This window comes from Diabrotica undecimpunctata, chromosome 4 (genome assembly GCF_040954645.1).
Source record: "Diabrotica undecimpunctata isolate CICGRU chromosome 4, icDiaUnde3, whole genome shotgun sequence".
In the NCBI taxonomy this organism is placed as follows: domain Eukaryota; kingdom Metazoa; phylum Arthropoda; class Insecta; order Coleoptera; family Chrysomelidae; genus Diabrotica; species Diabrotica undecimpunctata.
The window spans coordinates 136195929-136215281 of record NC_092806.1 but is presented as its reverse complement, the minus strand read 5'-3'; the positions used below and the strand labels follow the sequence as shown (position 1 = coordinate 136215281).

Genomic DNA, 19353 nt, shown 5'->3' with positions numbered 1-19353 from the left:
TAAAGTTCAGATAACTGCAGCTAGGCATCTTGGAAATCGTAGAATGGCATATAACTCTTCTTCAACTTGGATTATTTCATCATTTGTTTAATATATTTTTAATTTTTGAAGCTGTTGCCCTCGATATACTCATATAGTAAGCTACTGATATTTGCATTTTTCCAGAAGCAAAAATAATGATGTTAAAAATAACTGTTGGACTTGTGTAACAGCTTCTCCATTAAAATTATGTACTAATTAGCATTTTCTCTATATACACTAAAACATTAATGTTAGTTGGTTTGACTTTTTATTTACTTTTTATTCATCAATGTTAATGATTCATTCTTTTTCTATAAACTTTTGAGTGACGTACATATCTAAATTCATTATTGGATTAATTCGACCTTAAAGAAGTTGCATTGCAAAAAAATTGCATTTTAAATAAACAAAAAAATTTTCAGAATTTTGAGGTTATAATGTATAGTTGACAGATTTCTACCATTTAAGTTATAGTTAGGTCGTAGTAGGTATTAGAAAACTGAAATTTAAAGTCCACTTAAAGTGGACTTTTAATTTATTTAATTTTCACTTTAAATTGATTATGATATCGGGCGTTAATGAACAGGTGATGTTTTTTTGATTTGACAACATTTATGACTTTTGACATTTATGATTGATTATACATATATTTATTTTTTTAATTTATAGATATACTTTTAAATTTTGACTTTTCACTTAATGTAAGTATTTTATTAGTTATTTTTTATGTAATCTTGTGGCGCTGGTCCCGTGACGTTTTTGCTATAGAAAAAAAAGTAAAATACTACGCCAGTATAGAATTTTTCTCTATGAAAAACTAAACGTTTTAAGGTGTATATGGTTCATAACTTAAACTTTTATTTCACTTTATCTTTATTCAAGCTGTATATCTTTGTAAGATAAATCTTGTGCTATTTTTTCTAGAGCTGTATGCTCATTTAACTAATTTTAGATGATTTGATGATGTGTATGGATTAATACACGAAACGTCATCTAATAAAGGATGACGTAGCGGTATCCTATTTATTTATTATCTACCTTTTGACCGATAACCCTCTGCTATCACACGGAACTACATGTTGCACATCATCATCACTAATATTCTCAGCGTATTCTACTGATTATGGTGCAGCCTCCACTATATTGTGGTTCCTCATTTCTGCCCATGATTATCTTAAATCGCTTTTCTGTCCCATGTTGTACTGGCTTGTTTGCTTATGTAATAGTCCCAACATAAATTTAGACGTCGTTTTGGTCTCTTGGCACCTCTTGGATACCAAGTGTAATTCTAGTGGACCACCTATTGTCAGTTCTTCTCGCTAAAAATGTTCTCTGTAAACTCCTCCGTTATTAGAACATATATTATTAAAAATCTAGTACACACGATATATTATTCGACGCAACTTAACAAGATAAGAATGAATGTATACTTACAGTTTTTATGTCGCTTCCGGTTAAAAAGTTATGACCGGATTTTTGGCAAAAAAACATAAAATTAGTGAAACCGTATATCAATAGACGTACACGAAGAGTTCAAATATTTACTTCCAGTTCCTTTTTCGGCTAAGTTGAGTGAAAACCTAGGACCTACGAAGTCCAATTGCTTGTTTTAAATGTAGAAAGTCTATCAATTTTTAAGGTTATTTTGGGTTACTTCCAAGCTTCAGAACCCTTAAATAAAGTGAAAGAAACCTTATATTTAAACCTTTAAAGTTAATAGTGTTACGATAATTATGGCGTTTAAAACTAAATATATTATGACTAATTCTGTTTTTGTTCTAGTTTGTTTACCAGAAACCTCTAGACCCGAATTATGATGAGTCATCCACGACTCGAGGTTTCTAAGCAGTTGAAAAACTAGTTTTAGCCGAAGACCACCTTCGCCAGAATACCAGTCTATTCGATGGAGTTACCGTTATTCTTGTCAACACCACCAACAACCGGTCTTCCCCAATGTTCGAGTAAATTCATGTCTGCTATAGGGAATTCCGAAACTAACGAAGTTTTATATAAAAAGAGAAATTTTGTTGGGAAGAGAACAGTTAATATCAGAAGCTCGCGCTCGCGTTTAAATTGTAACGTCCGATAGATAAATTATGTAATTATTAGTCAAATAAATTGTTGTACAGTGGTTTAATAAATTGATATAAATTATCGTGTTTTTTTAATAAATTAAAATAAGAACAATATAATAAATTAGAATTAATAAAGTCGTAACAATAGTTTAAGTTCAGAATACTTTTGTTTTTTTTTTAATTTAAAACGTCCCTTGATCACGAAAAATCGGTAACTGCAAAAAGGTTAAATTTTATAACTATCTTTATAGCTGCATTATCTATTAAAAGTTGATTTGTATTTCTGTATCAAATAAAATTTTAAATAGTTTTTTTATAACTTAAAATTAATTGTTCTACTAATAATTAGCTCAAATAAGAAGACTGGTACATGAGACGTACACGTCACATACCTAGCTGGGAAAACAGCATATATAATTAAAGAAATAAAGGCGTCCATATAGACGGTCTTGGTTGTAATGCACTGAGGTGGCCTAATTCCGAACACTGCCGAATTCATGAATATCATATCCTATATTTCTCAGGGGATAATATCTATTAAACTAACAATGAACTTGCTGTTACAGTTAATAAAGATGAAAACAGTGGGGTTCCACAATATATACCCATTTTTTGTTGTGTAATTTTAGGATTTTGATTTACATTATACATTCACACACTCACCACAAATTTGACCAAAATATTTATAAAACAAAATTTGATTTTACAATGCTTTTAGAAATTGTATTCATTTAAATAAATGAATACAATTTCGAAGTTGCCAAATACTTGAGAGCAGTGATAACATTCGAAAAAGTTACAGAAAACAGTTATGATAGAATCATGGCAGGAGATAGAGCGTATAATTCCCTAGCGACGCTACTTAAATCAAAATTATTTTCAAAAACAGTTAAAACAAAGATATTTAAAACTGTAATTAGCTCCATAATAACGTATGGAAGTGCGACGTGAACACTGTACCAGCGTGAAATAACAAAATTATTAGTCTCTTTTACAGAAAATCCTCCAGATGATTTTTGGACCTTGGGAGACGAGATAATAGGAGGGTGGAGTCGAAGACATAACCAGGAACTTTAAGCGCTATATGGAATAGAAAACATAGTACGATACATTAAGGCAAATCGGATGAGATTGGCGGGACAAGCACTGAGATAGAATTATGAAAGACTACCAAGTAAAACCTTGGGAAAGCCCGATAGCAGAAGGTCAGTTAGTCGCCCAAGCTGAAAACGGAAAGATGCAGTAACAAGTGATCTACGTAAGATGGGGGTGCAAAAAAGGAAATTACTGCACAAGAGTACCAAACTCACTTATGGTTGTAAAGCCAAGAGTAAAGAAGAAACTTTGGTGACAAATAAAAAATATTAATAATAAAGTTCTTATTAAGATGTCACTGTACATTAACTGTGAGATATTTGCATTTTCATTGATTTAATAAGGGCACTAGGCAAAGTAAGGCATAAAAATCTTGAAAAAAATCATTGAATTGGAAAGTAGAAAGAATGCCCGAGGAATGAAAAACCGATTAGATACTTTCTATTCTAAAGAAAGGTTATACCACACAATGAGACTAACCTGCTTAGCCAAGACAAAGGCTCTCAAAATACATCAAAACTAAAATAGGATACTACCAACAGAGATTGCAAGAAGGAAGACAAACAATAGGTGCAATACATATAACCACACAGTCAATTAAGTGTTACGAACATGATATCGACTTACATCTCCTTTTGATAGATTTCAAGATGATTTCAAGATTTCATAGATCGACAGTAGCAATAATAACAGATGACGGCATCTCCAAAAATATAGAAATAGCAACTGAAATAGACAGAGCGACTCTCTATCAACGTCAATATATAATGTCACTATAGAACGAACAATAAGAGCTACCAAATGTAGTAGCAAAAGGTACAATAATACCATCGTTATACCAACTTGTGGCGTACGCTGACGATATGTCATTAAATAGCAAAAACCTAAGCAGTTTAAAGGAAGAATTTGTAATGGTAGAGCACTTTAAATATCTTTGCTCAGTTAACCCCAGGATCTCAATTAATGGAACTTATGATAGAAGCATAGTAATCAATGAAAGAATTCTGACAGGAAACTCAACTTACTGAAAATACAACAACTTCCTCAAAAATAAGACGCTTACTCAAAATACTAAACTGAAAATATTCAGAGCACCAATTATACCATTAATTATATATTGTGCTGAAGTAATGTGTCTGGCACAGAAAGATAAGGAAATATTGAGGAGAGAAAGATCATTCGGAAAATAGTAGCCTTACTAAATTTAGGTAATAATAAATTTAGAAAACTGATGAACTACTAAATAAGAGAGCTTTTAAAAGGAGAAAACATCGTCAGATTTATCAAGGTACAGAGACTCAGATGGATGACACATCTTCTTCTCCTGCTTCTTCCTCTTTATAAGCAATTTGCTTGTTTACTGGTGGATTAATACCTCTATGGAAGGTTGTCACTCCATCTTTTGTGATGAGATTGGTGACTTAACTCTTGCTATTTTGACGACACGGGTCTCCTCCATTCTGCTTATGTAGTTATTCCAATTTTTTTTTCTATTTTGTGTCCATTCATTTATACACTGTGTGTTTATGCACTGTTACATTTTCTTCTAATGTCTTCACTTCTCTTTCGATCTCTTAACGTATTTCCTGTAATTCTTCTCAGTACACTCATCTCTGCCGTTTTCAGTAACCTTTGCGTTGTGGCTATGTCGAATCTTGTTACTGAGGCATATGTCATTATTGGTCTTACACTGGCTTTATAAATTCTTGACTTCATCTCAGTGTCAATGTGTCTGTTTCGCCATATAGTGTTATTAAAGCATCCTGCCAGTCTATTTAGTTTTTGTACTTGATCTCCCACTTCTTTGTTCAGGTCTCCATAGCAAGACAGTATAATTTCCAGGTATTTTATTTCCATTACTTGTTCAATACTGATGCCATCAATTTCTGTTTTACATTTGGTTGGTACTTTGCTGACTACTATTGTTTTAGTTTTCTGAGATGAGATTACCTTATTAAATTCTTTTGCTCTTATGTTTAATCTGTAGGCCAGTCTTTGTAGACTATCTTCATGTTAGGCTATCAATATTGCGTCGTCTGCGTAACAGAGTATTTTTATTTCTTTTTTTACCATTCTGTATCCCCTTTAATAACGCTTTTGATGATTTCATCCATGATCAAATTGAAGAGCATGGGGCTCAATGAATATCTGAAGTTAAACATATTAAAGACAAAGATCATAATAGTGGATAGACTACATGATAAACAATCATCCACACAGAACCACGGTTAAGGTTGTGAGCTCATACTTATATTTTGGATCATTGATTACAAACACAGGGTCACTTCATGAAGAAATAAAACGTAGATATTATCTAGGAAAAGTCATCGTAGGGAAGATGGCCAAAGTATGAAAGAACTCTCATAGTATTACCAATACTGGCATACGAATGTGAATCTTGAACCTTACGACAAGCGGAAAAAAGAAAGATAGACGCCACTGAAATTTTCTGTTGAAATTTTTTCCCTCTGGGCCGACCATAGGACAAATAGTTCAATTATAAATGAACTAAAGGTTAGCAAACAGCTTTCCAGCAAAGTCCGTCTCCAACAATTAAAATACTTTATACATGTTATGAAAACAGATACAGAATCCGTGGAAAGACTTAATATCTGAGAAAAGTTAGAAGGTCGAAGATCATGAGGGACATCCCCAACAAGATGGATCGATCAAGTTAAAGTAATATGCAAAAGATTTATGTATGAGTTAAAAGAAATAACCAGAGACAAAGATTTTTGGAGACGAACAATTAACGACATTATAATGACCACTATAGTCGGTCCGGGGGTCAAAAATGGAGATATGGATACAAATTGTACAGAATGTAGAAAGATCAGGTTTCGTAGATGATGTATTTAAGTATTTTAAATAGATAGTTGATCTATTGAATATACTAACTTTGCGGTAAACATAACATAACATAACAATACAATACAATACAATAAACATAACAATAATACCATCGTCATAGCAACTTGTGGCGTACGCTGACGAAGAACACTTTGCTCAGTTATTTTCAGGGTCTTGGTTAATGACACTTATGATAGAAGCATAGTAATCAATAAAAAAAATTTTACAGGAAACTCAACTCACTGGAAATGCATCAACTTCAACCTTAAAAATAAGAAGCTTACTCAAATTACTTAACTGAAAATTTACAGACCACTAATTATACCAGTAGTCACATATGGTGCTGAAATAATGTGTCTGACATAGAAAGATAAGGAAATATTGAGGATCCTAGAGAAAAAAATCATTCTCAAAATAGTTGGTCTACTAAATTTAGGTAATAATAAATTTAGAAAACTGATGAACTACCAAGTAAGAGAGCTTTTGAACGGAAAAAACATCGTCAGATTTATCAAGGTACAGAGACTCAGATGGATGACACATCTTCTTCTTCTCCTGCTTAACTAGTAACCCAGTTACTAAGAAAACCATGAAATGGAGACCTGCATCAGACAAACTATATATATATATATATATATATATATATATATATATATATATATATATATATATATATATATATATATATATATATATATATATGTATATGTGTGTGTATTTTTAAAGCACTTATTTTTTTTTTCGATAAATTAACCAAATTTTTCTCAATTCGAACACACTACTTGGTAGTTGTTTAATTTTAAAAATGTAAAAATCATTTACGCTTATCTAAATAAATTAACTTGTTAGACGCTGAACAAGAAGTCTTAATAACGGACGTCTCTTTTTATTTTACAGAACAAAGTGTGAACATGGAAAGTTGGAGGCTGGTGCTGAGAAAGAGGAAAAAGACGAAAAAGCAGCGACTCAAATACCGGATGGAATGAGCGCACAAAGGTGAGTTTTTCCATTTTCTGAATAAATTACTTTCGTAGATTGCTGTTATAAAGTAAAAGCTTTTTAACTATGTAGTTTCGTATTTCTTAAGGTTGGTTGTAGAAGCAGATTATTGTTGTTGTTACCTCATTATTTATAAAAAAACATGTTAAAGGTATATGTGGACAGAACACTAAAATTTTACAAAAAATATATCAGATTTTGACTCCATCTGTCTATCTTTTGCATTAGTTATAATTTTTGTTTTCGTACGGTTTATTTTTATCAAAGAAAAATTCTCAATTCTATTTATCAATGAAAAATGAGAGAATTTGATAAACAAATAAACATTTTATTTTAATAAAATAAAATTATCACTAAGTTGCACAATTTGCGCAACATGTATGCAAGTTACAATACAATAATCGATTTTATGCTGACGCTAATTTGAAATTATTTTGCGCATATAACAGAGTACATTTTCCTTAAGGCTGCTTATAGAAGTTTTTACAATATTAAAAAACATTATTTTTTTCATCTCCATACAATTATAAAACAGTGCCGTACATAATTTGATAAATAGAGTAAGTGCTTAAAAAAATTCTTATTTGTTTATCTTTATTAACAAAATTATTTCCGATATCTTCTTCTTTGTGTTTCGTGCTTATTTTCAAGCGTTGGCTATCTCTCAGCTTCTCGGTCGGCAACTAGATGAAATAATTGCTCGACCGTTCGAACTATCCAGAGTCTAATGTTACGCAGCAGGACAGTTGTTTTCTTCCGACTCAGCGTTTTCCTTCGATTTTGTCCTGAATGATCAACCTGAGTAAACGATATTTAGGTCCTCTCATTATATGACCGAAGTATTGGACCTTTCTCATTTTGATGTTGATCAATTCTCGCTCTTTGTGCACGGTTTCTAGCACGCGTTCGTTAGATATGTGTGCTGTCCACGGGATTCTGAGCATGCGACGGTAACACCATAACTCAAACGCTTCTAATTTGTTAAGATTTTTTATTTTTGTTGTCCAGGTTTCACATCCATAGAACAAAGTGGACCAGACGTAGCACTTCAATACTCTTAGACGTGTGGTCAATGATATACTTCTACTGCACAATACAGAATGTCGGTTAATACATCTTTTTCGTGCAAGTTCTATTCTGGCCGAAATATCCTCGTCACTTTTAATCTTGCAGTCAATCCAACTGCCCAGATATCTACAGTGTTCCACTCTTTTCAGGATTTTGCTATTTAATTTTAGTACTTAGTCTTTGATATAAATTTTTCCGACCACCATCCATTTTGTTTTCTTTGCGTTGATTATTGGGACTTTTTCGGTGCATTAGTTGTTAACAGCTCCAAAAGGGTTTGAAAGTCTTCTAGACTATCTGCCATTATGGCGTTATCGTCTGCGTATCCTTCCACCTTCGCAACGATTATTTAACCCTAGAACAGTAACTATTCGTAAAATTTAAGAACACTGATTATTTTACTTCTGTTTCTATGCCTAGCACTTCATGTAGAGTTCAATATGAGATTTCTTATGTGGAAACCGACATTCAACAAGACCATTCATTTCAGGAAATAATAACAGCCTCATCAAAACGAAAAAGGTAATATAGAAATGTGTTTTCAACAAGTTGAAGAACGAAAAACCGAAAAAATTGTGGAAGAATCTGAACCGCATACTTTCAATTTGACTACGAGTCTCAAAGGCAAAAATGGTCATAGCAGATGTACTGTATCTAATCTTCGGAAACGTACTACAAAAAAGAATACTTTGCATATTGTTCAAGGACCATCTGGATAGGCAAAATATGCTAATACACCATTAGATGTATTTTTGTGTTTAAGGAACGATTCTATGTTCGAAAAAATTATGTTGCACACCAATACTCAAATCGGCTTAAAGGGATGAATTAAATGCCCTTGTTGATGCCCATCTTCATACTAGAGAGATGTTTGATTATTCCAAAATGTCTTGCTCCGTATATAGAGCAATAATCAGCTGCGAAAGATTTAATTTTCTTTTACATTATCTTAGGTTCGATGACAAAACCACAATAACTGAAAGAAAAATATAGATAGTTTTGCCCCTATCCGTAAATATTGGAGACATATATTTTTAATTGTAAAGAATCCTATCGACCAGGTAGCTATGTAACTATTGACAAGCGGTTGTTATCTTGTAGGATTTATATCCCGAATAAGCCGGCCAAGTACGGAATTAAAATTGTGATGACTTGCGACGTGGGTACTAAGTACACCTTAAACTCATACTTTTACCTCGGCAAATACACGCACACAAATGGAGAATCTCTAGGAGAATACTATGTTAAAAAGTGGACTGAAACTATTTACGGAAGTCACCGAAACGTCACAATGGACAATTGGTTTGATTCAGTGAACCTTGCGGATATTCTTTTGAAGAATCCTCATAACACATACAATTATTCTCACTTTGCGGCAAAATAAACGAGAGATATCCCCTGAAATGATTAATCTTAAAAACAGAGAAATCGAAAATTCAAGATTTTGCTTTGACCGAGAGAAGACGTTAGTGTTCAATAAATCCAAAAGGAACATAACCGTTCTAGTTTTATCGACAATGTACAAAGGTTTAATTATTTGCCCAACTACTAAAAACCCAGAAATAATATTGCACTATAACCAAACAAACGGTGGCGTGGACACTTTCGACCAAATGTGTGGCCACCGAAGTTGCTCCCGAAAAACTCGAAGATGGCCGCTTTTTATATTCTATGGTATGATCAACATAGTGTGTATACACTCTTGGATTATATAAAATTATAATTTATCAATAAATAATCAGGAACCAATCACAATAAAGGCTATTATGTTAAATCTATATCAACAACTCACAAAATTATGACTTACTGAAATTCCTTTGGAAGTTGCTGACCTCAATCAACCTTCTAACAAACGTACAATATGCTACATCTGTCCCTCCAAAAAAAGAAGAATGACGTCACTTCATTGCAATCACTGCAAATGAGCATTTTGCGTAGAACACGTTGCTCGTTGTTGCGTTACCTGTGACGTGGATAAATAAATTCTAAATTTTTTTCCATATTTTAGGCATATAAATGTTCCTTTGTTCATTTAAAACATTAATTAAAATTTAATCTTAATTTTTTGTTTTACTTTTTTGGAATTAAAAAAAATCGTAAATATTACAAATTATTAATGTCTACGGGAGTGTAATTTAAGGTTACTGTTCTAGGGTTAATGGTATCTCAAAAAATGTTTCAGTAAAGGCATTAAACAACATTGGTGATATCCCTGTCTCACACCATGCCTAATAGAAACTTTAGCTTAAGCCTCTTGATCCACCTTAATAAAAACGGTCTGATTGTAGTAAAGATTTTTGAGCAATCTAATGTCATATGTGTCCAGACCAACTGACTCCAAGCATTGAAATAGTTAGTGTGTATGGTACTCTACCAAAGGCTATTTTAAAATCTAAAGAACATACGTAAATATTTTTTCTAAACTCAATGCTCTTCTTCTTCTCTTCTTCTTTGTGCGACTAGGATTACTCCTGTTTGTCTGCCTCTTATTCTGTTTCAGTCGTTGTTGACTGTAAATTATCTTTCCACCTTTTTGGCGGCCTTGCAACGGGTCTTCTGCTATACGGCTTGTTGTTTTTACAGATGTTCGCTAATCTATCTGGTCTCATTCTTCGGTTTACATGTTCGTTCCAGTTTTTTTTCTTGTTTTTATTTACCTGTTAATATTTTTAATTTTGCATTGTTCACGTATACTTCTGTTGGTTTGTCTGTCTCTTAATGATATGCCCGCTATTGATCTTATTACTTTCATTTCGATATTGTTGATTTGTTATTTCGTCTTTCTTGTATCGGTCAACGCTGCATATGTTAGAATTGGTCTTATTGTTGTCTTGTATACTTTCATTTTGCTTTCCGTGGTCAGATATTTGTTTCGCCATATGGTTTCTCGGAGGCAACCACTTACTCTTGCCGCTTTTAATGCTTGCCTTGTGGTCTCTGTTCTTATATCCCTATCACTAGTGATCTCTACTCCTAGGTAATTTAATTTAATTACTTGTTCTAGAATTTTGCCGTCTATTTCTATTTTGCATCTACGCGGCTCTTTACTGATCACTATACATTTAGTTTTTTCTACTGATATTCTCATATTAAGTTTGTTTGCTGTGATATTGAAGGTGTGGAGGTCTTTTGTCGTTTGCAGGTCATCTTTGTTATCAGCAATTAGTACTGCATCATCGGCATAGCATAGTATCGTAATTTTATGCGTTTCCATGTGGTATCCGCGTCGTTTTCTTACTTCGTGAATTATTTGATTCATCACCATATTGAATAACAATGGGCTGAGCGAATCTCCTTGGCGGATTCCTCCTTTTAGTTCTATGCATTCTGTTTCCCCTGATGGCATTATAACTCTGGTCTTGTTGTTCTTGTTAATTTCATTAATTGTCCTTATTATCTGATGGCCTATTTTTTCAGCTTGTAATAAATTTAGGATATCATTTCGCTTTACCCTGTCAAAAGCACTTTTTAAATCTACCAAGCACATGTATGCTGGTTTTCCATAATCAATAGACTTCTCTATTATTTGTCTGATAATAAAAGTTGCATCTATTATGCTGCGGTTCTTCCGGAAGCCTTGTTGTTCATCTGCTATGTTCGCTTTTTCCTCGATTTTATCTTTTATGACTGCAGTTAACAATTTTAATGTACTATTCATCAAACTAATGCCTCTATAATTTTCAGGATTTCTCGAGTCTTCCTTTTTAAGTATCGGTAGCAGGAGAATTTCCTTCCATTCCGCTGGTACTACTCCGATATTTATTATATCGACGAATAATTTTAGAAACCATTTGCGTATTGTTGTTTCTCCAATGCTCTTTTGTAAGAATATCATGCAAAAAAGAGCCCCCAGTACCCATACCGTTTTGAATACCAAACTGCTCATCACCAGTTATCCCTTCACAAAGTTTATATATGCGACAGTTTAAGATTTTCTTAAAAATGTTGAGCGTGTGACTCATTAAACTGATAAGTCGATAGCCGCTACACTGTCTGGCGTTCCTTTTCTTAGGTATATTTATATATGTTGATTCTAACCAGCTATCTGGAAATTTGTCGCTGCTATAAAAAACGAGGTGATAATCGCAATACTCTCATCATCTAATAGCTGTAACAATTCTGCAAATATTTTGTCAGCACCACGAGCCTTCCTTCGTTTCTTTCGTTAACTTTTTTGGGATCTCAAAATTAATATTTTTAGCAAGATTTGGTTTGTTCGTATGATTTTTAAAGGTCAAATCTCTGATGATTGGACTCATCATCATCATCATTCAATCTTCACTTATCCACTGCTGGACATAGATCTCCCTCATAATTTTCCATCTATTTCGATCTTGTGCCTCTTGCATCCAATTCCTATGACAACGTTTTAGATCGTCAGTCCAACGTGTTGGTGGACGACCTCTGCTTCGGTAGGCATCATCTCTTGGTCTTCATTCCAGTATCCGTTTTGTCCATCTATTATCTGTCATTCGAGCCACGTGACCTGCCCAGTTCCATTTCAGTGTTGCTACTCTCTCTACTGCATCAGCCACTCCTGTTCTTTGTCGTAGCTGGCGATTTGGGATCTTGTCTCGTAGTGAAACGCCTAACATAGCACGCTCCATCGCCCTTTGACACACACGGATCTTTTGAACTGTTCTCCTTGTCATGGTCAACGTTTTCGCACCATAAGTTAACACTGGCAAAACACACTGATTAAACGTTTTTCTTTCAAGGCATATTGGTATATCAGACGATTTGAAAATATGGTTCAGCTTGCCGAAGGCTGCCCAAGTCAGTCTTATACGACGGAGAAGCTCAACGGTTTAGTTATCTTTTCCTATGCGAATCTCATGATCTAGGTATTTATAGGCCATTATCTGGTCTATGGATCTTGTTCCTACGCATATATCTTCGCTGACTACAAGATTTGTCATCATCTGGGTTTTAGATATATTTATTTTCAATCCCCCTTCTAGAGAGGAAAGGTAGAGCTGATTTAAAAGTTCTTTGGCCTCATCTATCCTATTAGCTATTAATACAATATCATCTGCAAACCTTAGATGGCTAAGCTTTTCTCCATTTATGTTTATGCCCTTGTCGGTCAGTTTTGCCCTTTTACATATATATTCCAAAAGCGTAGTGAACAGTTTTGGCGATATGGTGTCCCCCTGGCGTACTCCACGTTGTATCGGGAATTTCTGGGTTTGACGATCACCCACTCTAACACTGGCTGTTGCGTTTTGGTATATGTGTTTAATTATATCTATATACCGATAGTCAATTCGGCATTCTGTCAAGGCTTCCAACATTTTTTGTTGATTTACGGTGTCGAAAATTGCCTTTTCATAGTCGATAAATATTAAAGCTAGTGGTTTATTATTAGACTAAAATACGTATCTAAACTCGGGAAAACAGTTATTTTATGTGTACATAAAATAAATTTTCAAAGTGTACCGCCTGCCTGCATATCAACATTAAAATTCAAGATTTGTGTGGGTGTCGCATTGATACAGTTTTAAAATACAAGATTCCGCTAACAAACTCTTTTTGAAGTTCTAGTAAAGCGTTTAAAATTGTGGACGTTACAGAATTCACTGAAGCAATACTTAAATTAAAGCGTAAAGTAGTAAAAGTAGATTTAAACTTATTAATAGGATTTTAATTTCTCGAATATAATTTCCAACATTATTCAATTTGCGAAAATAGAACCAATCTCTTGTAACAACGTCTGACACAATCTTAAATTAATTACGAAGTTTTCTTTACGTTTTCGTTTCGCTAGAATACTTTAAAACAAATTTTAAATTAACTTTTTCCTTTGAGTGTCGAGAGGTTAACGAGTATTTGATCAAATCCGTCTATAGAACTCTTTTGCCAGATTTTTATTCAACTCACTTTTTTGTATTAAAGAATTACTTTGAAAAGATTATAAAGCATTTTTTACGAACGAACGAATGTTTATCGTTATTTTTCAAAATACACTAAATTATTAAAAACAATTATTTTTTTAGATTTTTTTTAAGAATTTTTGTATGTGTGTGTGAGAGTGGAAATCTTCTAAAGACCGTACCAGGAGAATTGTACCTGGCGTGAGTTGGATTCAGACTAGACAGAATACCTCCGAATGCAATTCCTCGTTTAGGGGTCTTGCCCTCGGATACATTCATGGTACAATGTCTACCAACTAAAACCACTATCGGCTTATGTACGCGGTACGTCTTTCCAAACCGTTCTCTTTTGCCTGCAGATTTTTTAAGACTATATCTTATTGGGAGATCTAAAATTTACATGACGGTGTTGATATTAAACCTGATTCCTTTTCGTTATTCTCGCTTTAAAGAAAAATGTTCAACCATTAAACATCTGCGTAAAATCTTATACATAATTGAAAATTAAAAATACATTAAAAGAAGAAATGTTCTCCACAGTCTTCTTAGAGATGTCCCAAACTTTAGAGGAAGTTAAACATTAGAAACCTACATAAACTATATACCTCTATGAAAGGTTGTCTACTCCTACATTTTCTTCTAATATCTTCAATTCCCTTTCGATCTCTTAGCATATTTCCTGTAATTCTTCTCAGTACTCTCATCTTTACTGTTTCCAGTAGCCTTTGCGTTGTTGCTGTGTCGGGTCTTGTTTCTGAGGCATATTTCATTATTGGTCTTCTTCTTCTTCTGGTTCCTATCCATTTCGGATGTTGGAAATCATATTGGCAATCATGACCTTGCTCGCTGCGGCTCTAAACAGCTCCGTTGAGGTTTTCTTAAACCATGTTCTTAAATTCCGCAGCCATGATATTCTCCTTCTACCGGGCCCTCGCTTACCTTTGACTTTACCTTGCAATATAGACTGAAGCAGTGAGTAAAGATGCTGATTTCTCATAATGTGTCCCAGATATTGCAATTTTATGCGTTTGATCGTAAACACAATCTCTGGTTCCTTCTTCATTTTTTCTAGAACTTCCTTGTTCGTTATTGGTCTTACACTGGCTTTATAAATTTTTATAAGTTATTAAGGCATCCTGCCAGTCTATTTGCTTTCTTTACTTGATCTGTCACTTCTTTGTCCAAGTCTCCATAAGTGGACAGTATAATTCCCAGGTATTTTATTTCCCTTACTTGTTCAATATTGATAACATCAATTTCTACTTTACATCTGGTTGGTTCTTTGCTGACTACTATTGTTTTAGTTTTCTGAGATGAGATTGTCATATTAAATTCTTTTGCTCTTATGTTAAATATGTGAACTTAATTTCTGTGGACTAAAGTCTTTGCAGACTTTCTTCATCTTGGGCAATTAATATTGCGTCATCTGCGCAACAGAGTATTTCTATTTCTTTGTTTTCCATTATGTATCCTCTTCATTTGTTAACGCTTTTGATGATTTTATCCATAACTAAATTGAAGAGTATAAAGTTCAATGAATCCCTTGTCTTATTCCGCTACCTATTTCTATAGGTTCTGTAAGATGTCCGTGTCTCCTGACTTCTATTTTTTTGTTTTGGTAGATGTTTTCGATAATTTTTATAATGTTTAGGAGAACTTCTCTATTATAAAGAAGATGGATTACATATTTGACCCTTACTCTATCAAACGCTTTCTTCAGGTCAATCAGACACAGAAATGCTGGTCTATTGTAGTCTAGTGATTTCTCAGTAATTTGCTCTATAACGAATATTGCATCTGTACACAATCTTCCACTACGAAAATCCTGTTGTTCATCTGCCAAACTTATCCTCTGATTTATCAGCACTTGTAAAATTTTAATTGTAAGTTTTATGGTAGTATGTAACAAGTTTATACCTCTGTAGTTTTCTTGCTGTTTCTTATCTCCTTTTTTGAATAGTAGAATTATTTCGCTCGTTCTTCCGGTATTTTATTGTGTTTTATAATTTTATTTATTAATTTTGTTAATTTTTCTGTCATTGCGGCTCCACGATATTTTAGTAATTCATTTGGTATACCCTCTTTATCTGCTGCTTTCCTGTTCTTCAGCTTTTCAAGTATTTTCCTAACTTTCTAAACATTTATATTAAGTTTTTCATTTGTAGTAATTTCTGGTGTTTCTCGTTCTAGCGTCATTTGTTTTTTCTTTGCATAGAGTTTTTTCAGGTAGTCAATCCATGTATCCTTTTCTATGTGTTTTGGTTCTATTAGTTCGTTTACCTCCGTTCTTTGACCTCTTTATTAATATCATACCAGTATTTAAATAATAAATAGTATCATTGGGCTGTAGCGCCATTGGAGAGAGACAGAAAACAACAAAAAAAAGTAAAACATGTAATTAGCGAAACAAAATGGAACAATTAAATAGAAACAATAATCTCACGCTAAAGCGGTAAAAGAGATATATTTAAAGCACATAAACACAAGATTTTCTGGTAAAGTACAACAAGAATAATTAATTTTTGTTGATTAATAAATATAACTAAATATAAACAAATCCAAAATATTAAGTAAATCTATAAAAATTTATAAAAAAAATATTTTTTTTTATTATTTTTCTTCTATACTTCTAAGTATGTATTTTTGATTGTTCTTTAAATAATCATTTCCCGATACTTATAAAATATATAAGCTACATCTGACATTTTTCACTTCAATCCATTAAAAACTTAGGTTATTGGAATAAGTGGCAAGGGAATAAAATCTTGTTGCTATACTTAAGGATCACTTACGTTGACGGCAAGATTACTTTAAAGGGTTTTCTGAGAATAACGTATCGACATAAAGATAAAGAGATTGATGTGTAACATAATCTACTTTAGAAATATATAAATGGTCTAATTCTATAATAAAATTAAGAAAAAAAGGTTACATAAAATAATAAGGAATACCAAATGAAATAAAGAAAATGAAAAAAAAAATGAAAATATTAAAATTCTTTGTAAGGTTATATCAGTATAATCTAGAATTTAAATCAATAAAAATATATGAAATATCCAGTTTGTGGAATTTTAGATTTTAGACTTTAACCAAGCTCTTATAGACGTTTCCACACTACAACCTAATAAATCCTTAGTTTGTACCATTCAACAGTGTGTGTGGCTTTCAAATAGGCTTTATCGCCTAGTCTCGTGCATGTTTTTAATCAATGCTATAATATAAAAATAAACATATAAAAGAAACATGTACTAATAATATGTACAATTTAAAAATATATATTTTAGTCTTTCTTTTCCTGCCAACGTTCCGCTTGTGCACCGCTTACTTTGTATGGCCGAATTTTCTTCGGGACCTGTTTTTGTTTTGTAGCTGGACTCCTGGACTGTTTTTCTAAGTATCACTTTTGGCAACGTACCTAATTTCTTGCTTGGCTGTCTTCAGCAACCGCCTGACGGACTCTGATTAGATGGTCATTTAGTCTGTTTTCCTCGATCTATCGTCTGTATGCGATATTTGTTGATTTGGTCTTTGAGACTCTTCTTGTGGCCTAGTTGAAGAACCTTCTTGTCTTATTCTTGGCCACCTCCCTTAATGGTGTGTACTGGAGCCTTTCTTGGATGATTGCATTTAAAACTTGGTTTTGCAATATTGGTCGCTTAATTATTCTGTAATATGCCGTTTCTGTTCCCTCGAGATTTTTTCTTTAGTTTCTCCAGTTCCGGTTCCGAGGCTGTACATTGTTTCGTTGAGCAGTATTTGTTTTTACGATTGGTAGGTTACTAACCTTGCCAATCGCTCTCTACATTTTATCCGGGCTTGGGACTGGCTGCGGTAACTGCAGAGCTACTCAATTCTCTACGCAATGACCCAGGTGGTGTTTAAAGACAAAATGCATGGTTACAACAGCAAATTTACTAAGATGTAAATTAAAACTGGAGTGTTGGAGTTTAAATATCTAGGCATAATATCTAGCTACGGAAAACTAGAAACTAAAGCGAAAGATTAAGTGAATAAAGCGAACAGAGCCGCAGGCTGTCTGAATAAAACAATAGCATCATTATCATCATCCAGCGTTTATTTATCACGTCCACTGCTGGATATAAGCCTCCGTTGGTGATAGCCTGATGCCGTCAGCCCAACGTGTAGGTGGTCTTCCTCTACCACGTTTGTCTGCTCTTGGCCTCCAATTTGTAATTTTGCTCGTCCATTGTGAGGCATGTATTCTCGCTACATGGCCTGCCCAGTTCCATTTTAGTTCCGATATGCGGTCCACGACATCAGCAATACTCGTTTTTTTTCGCAGATCCTCGTTTCTGATTCAATCTCGATTTCAAAGCCAAAGTCCTGGTTAGAGTCATAGTTTCTAATTTCAAATAAGTATATTTCTCCACCAGTTCTACCACTTTGTCTTGAATAGTTAAATGGTTATTGGGGACCATATTTGTCTTAAACTTAGTTTTGGTCAAGTATATTCTGAGGCTCACCTTCGAACATGCAAAGATCAATTCATTTAACATATCTATGGCTTCTCCTTAATTATCTGTGATAAGGAAATGACTAAGCATAATCGATAGATGCTTATCCAAGATTGCAAATGTAACCGAAGTTTGATGGCCATTAAACGATATGTTTTTGTGTTTTGTGAAGCATAAATAATGTCTACAGTTTCTGGTATTTGGACACTTGATTTTTTTCTTTTTGTCTAAACCGGGTTTACTTTTAATCTTACCTTCCGTTATAAGCTGTAGCAGATTATACTTATCACTACAGAACACATGGTCCAGATATGTCGCTTTCTTTCTTTTAACAGTTGTTGATAATTCCATCTCCTTACCCATTCGTCTCACTACCTCGGTATTGACCATTTTGTCTATCCAAGGCATTCTTAGTACGCGCCAGTACAGCTAATTAAAGCTGTAAACCTATGTAAAGCTCTTTAATTCAAGAAATCGTCAAAATGAAAGTTTTATTACAGTTTTTAAAAATTATTTTATTTTTTACCACACATTTTTTTTAAATAAAAAAATTATTTTGATATATTTATATATATACATCTAGCGGTTAATGTAAGCTCCGTTCTAAAACGGTATTATACTAACTCCAGTAGAATATACACCGTGTATATTATTATCTAAGTAGCGCTTTATGTAGACTCCGACCAACATGTAGCATTAAGTGGACTCCACAATAGGATAAACCATTTTTGGGATCCGTATTTACCATGTTGCATACATTTCTAAACTCCTGAGATGTTGCCAATAATTGTATTAGTAGTAGATTTTTAAATTTTACAGCAGGTACATTTTAACACTTAAGGCAGCAGGAAATTTATTTAAATATCCATCAATTTAGTCGTGAAGGAATTTCAGGAT

At 33.3% G+C, this 19353-nt stretch overlaps 1 protein-coding gene across 1 annotated transcript in view; it reads left to right on the top strand.

Annotated features, from left to right (window-relative positions):
• The window catches only part of LOC140440092 (arrestin homolog), a 729008-nt gene that overhangs the window by 245473 nt on the left and 464182 nt on the right, over positions 1 to 19353 (top strand). Inside the window, exon 4 of the mRNA XM_072530366.1 lies at positions 6939 to 7037. Within this exon, the coding sequence (XP_072386467.1) occupies positions 6939 to 7037 (99 nt within the window). The remainder of the gene's footprint in view (positions 1 to 6938; positions 7038 to 19353) is intronic.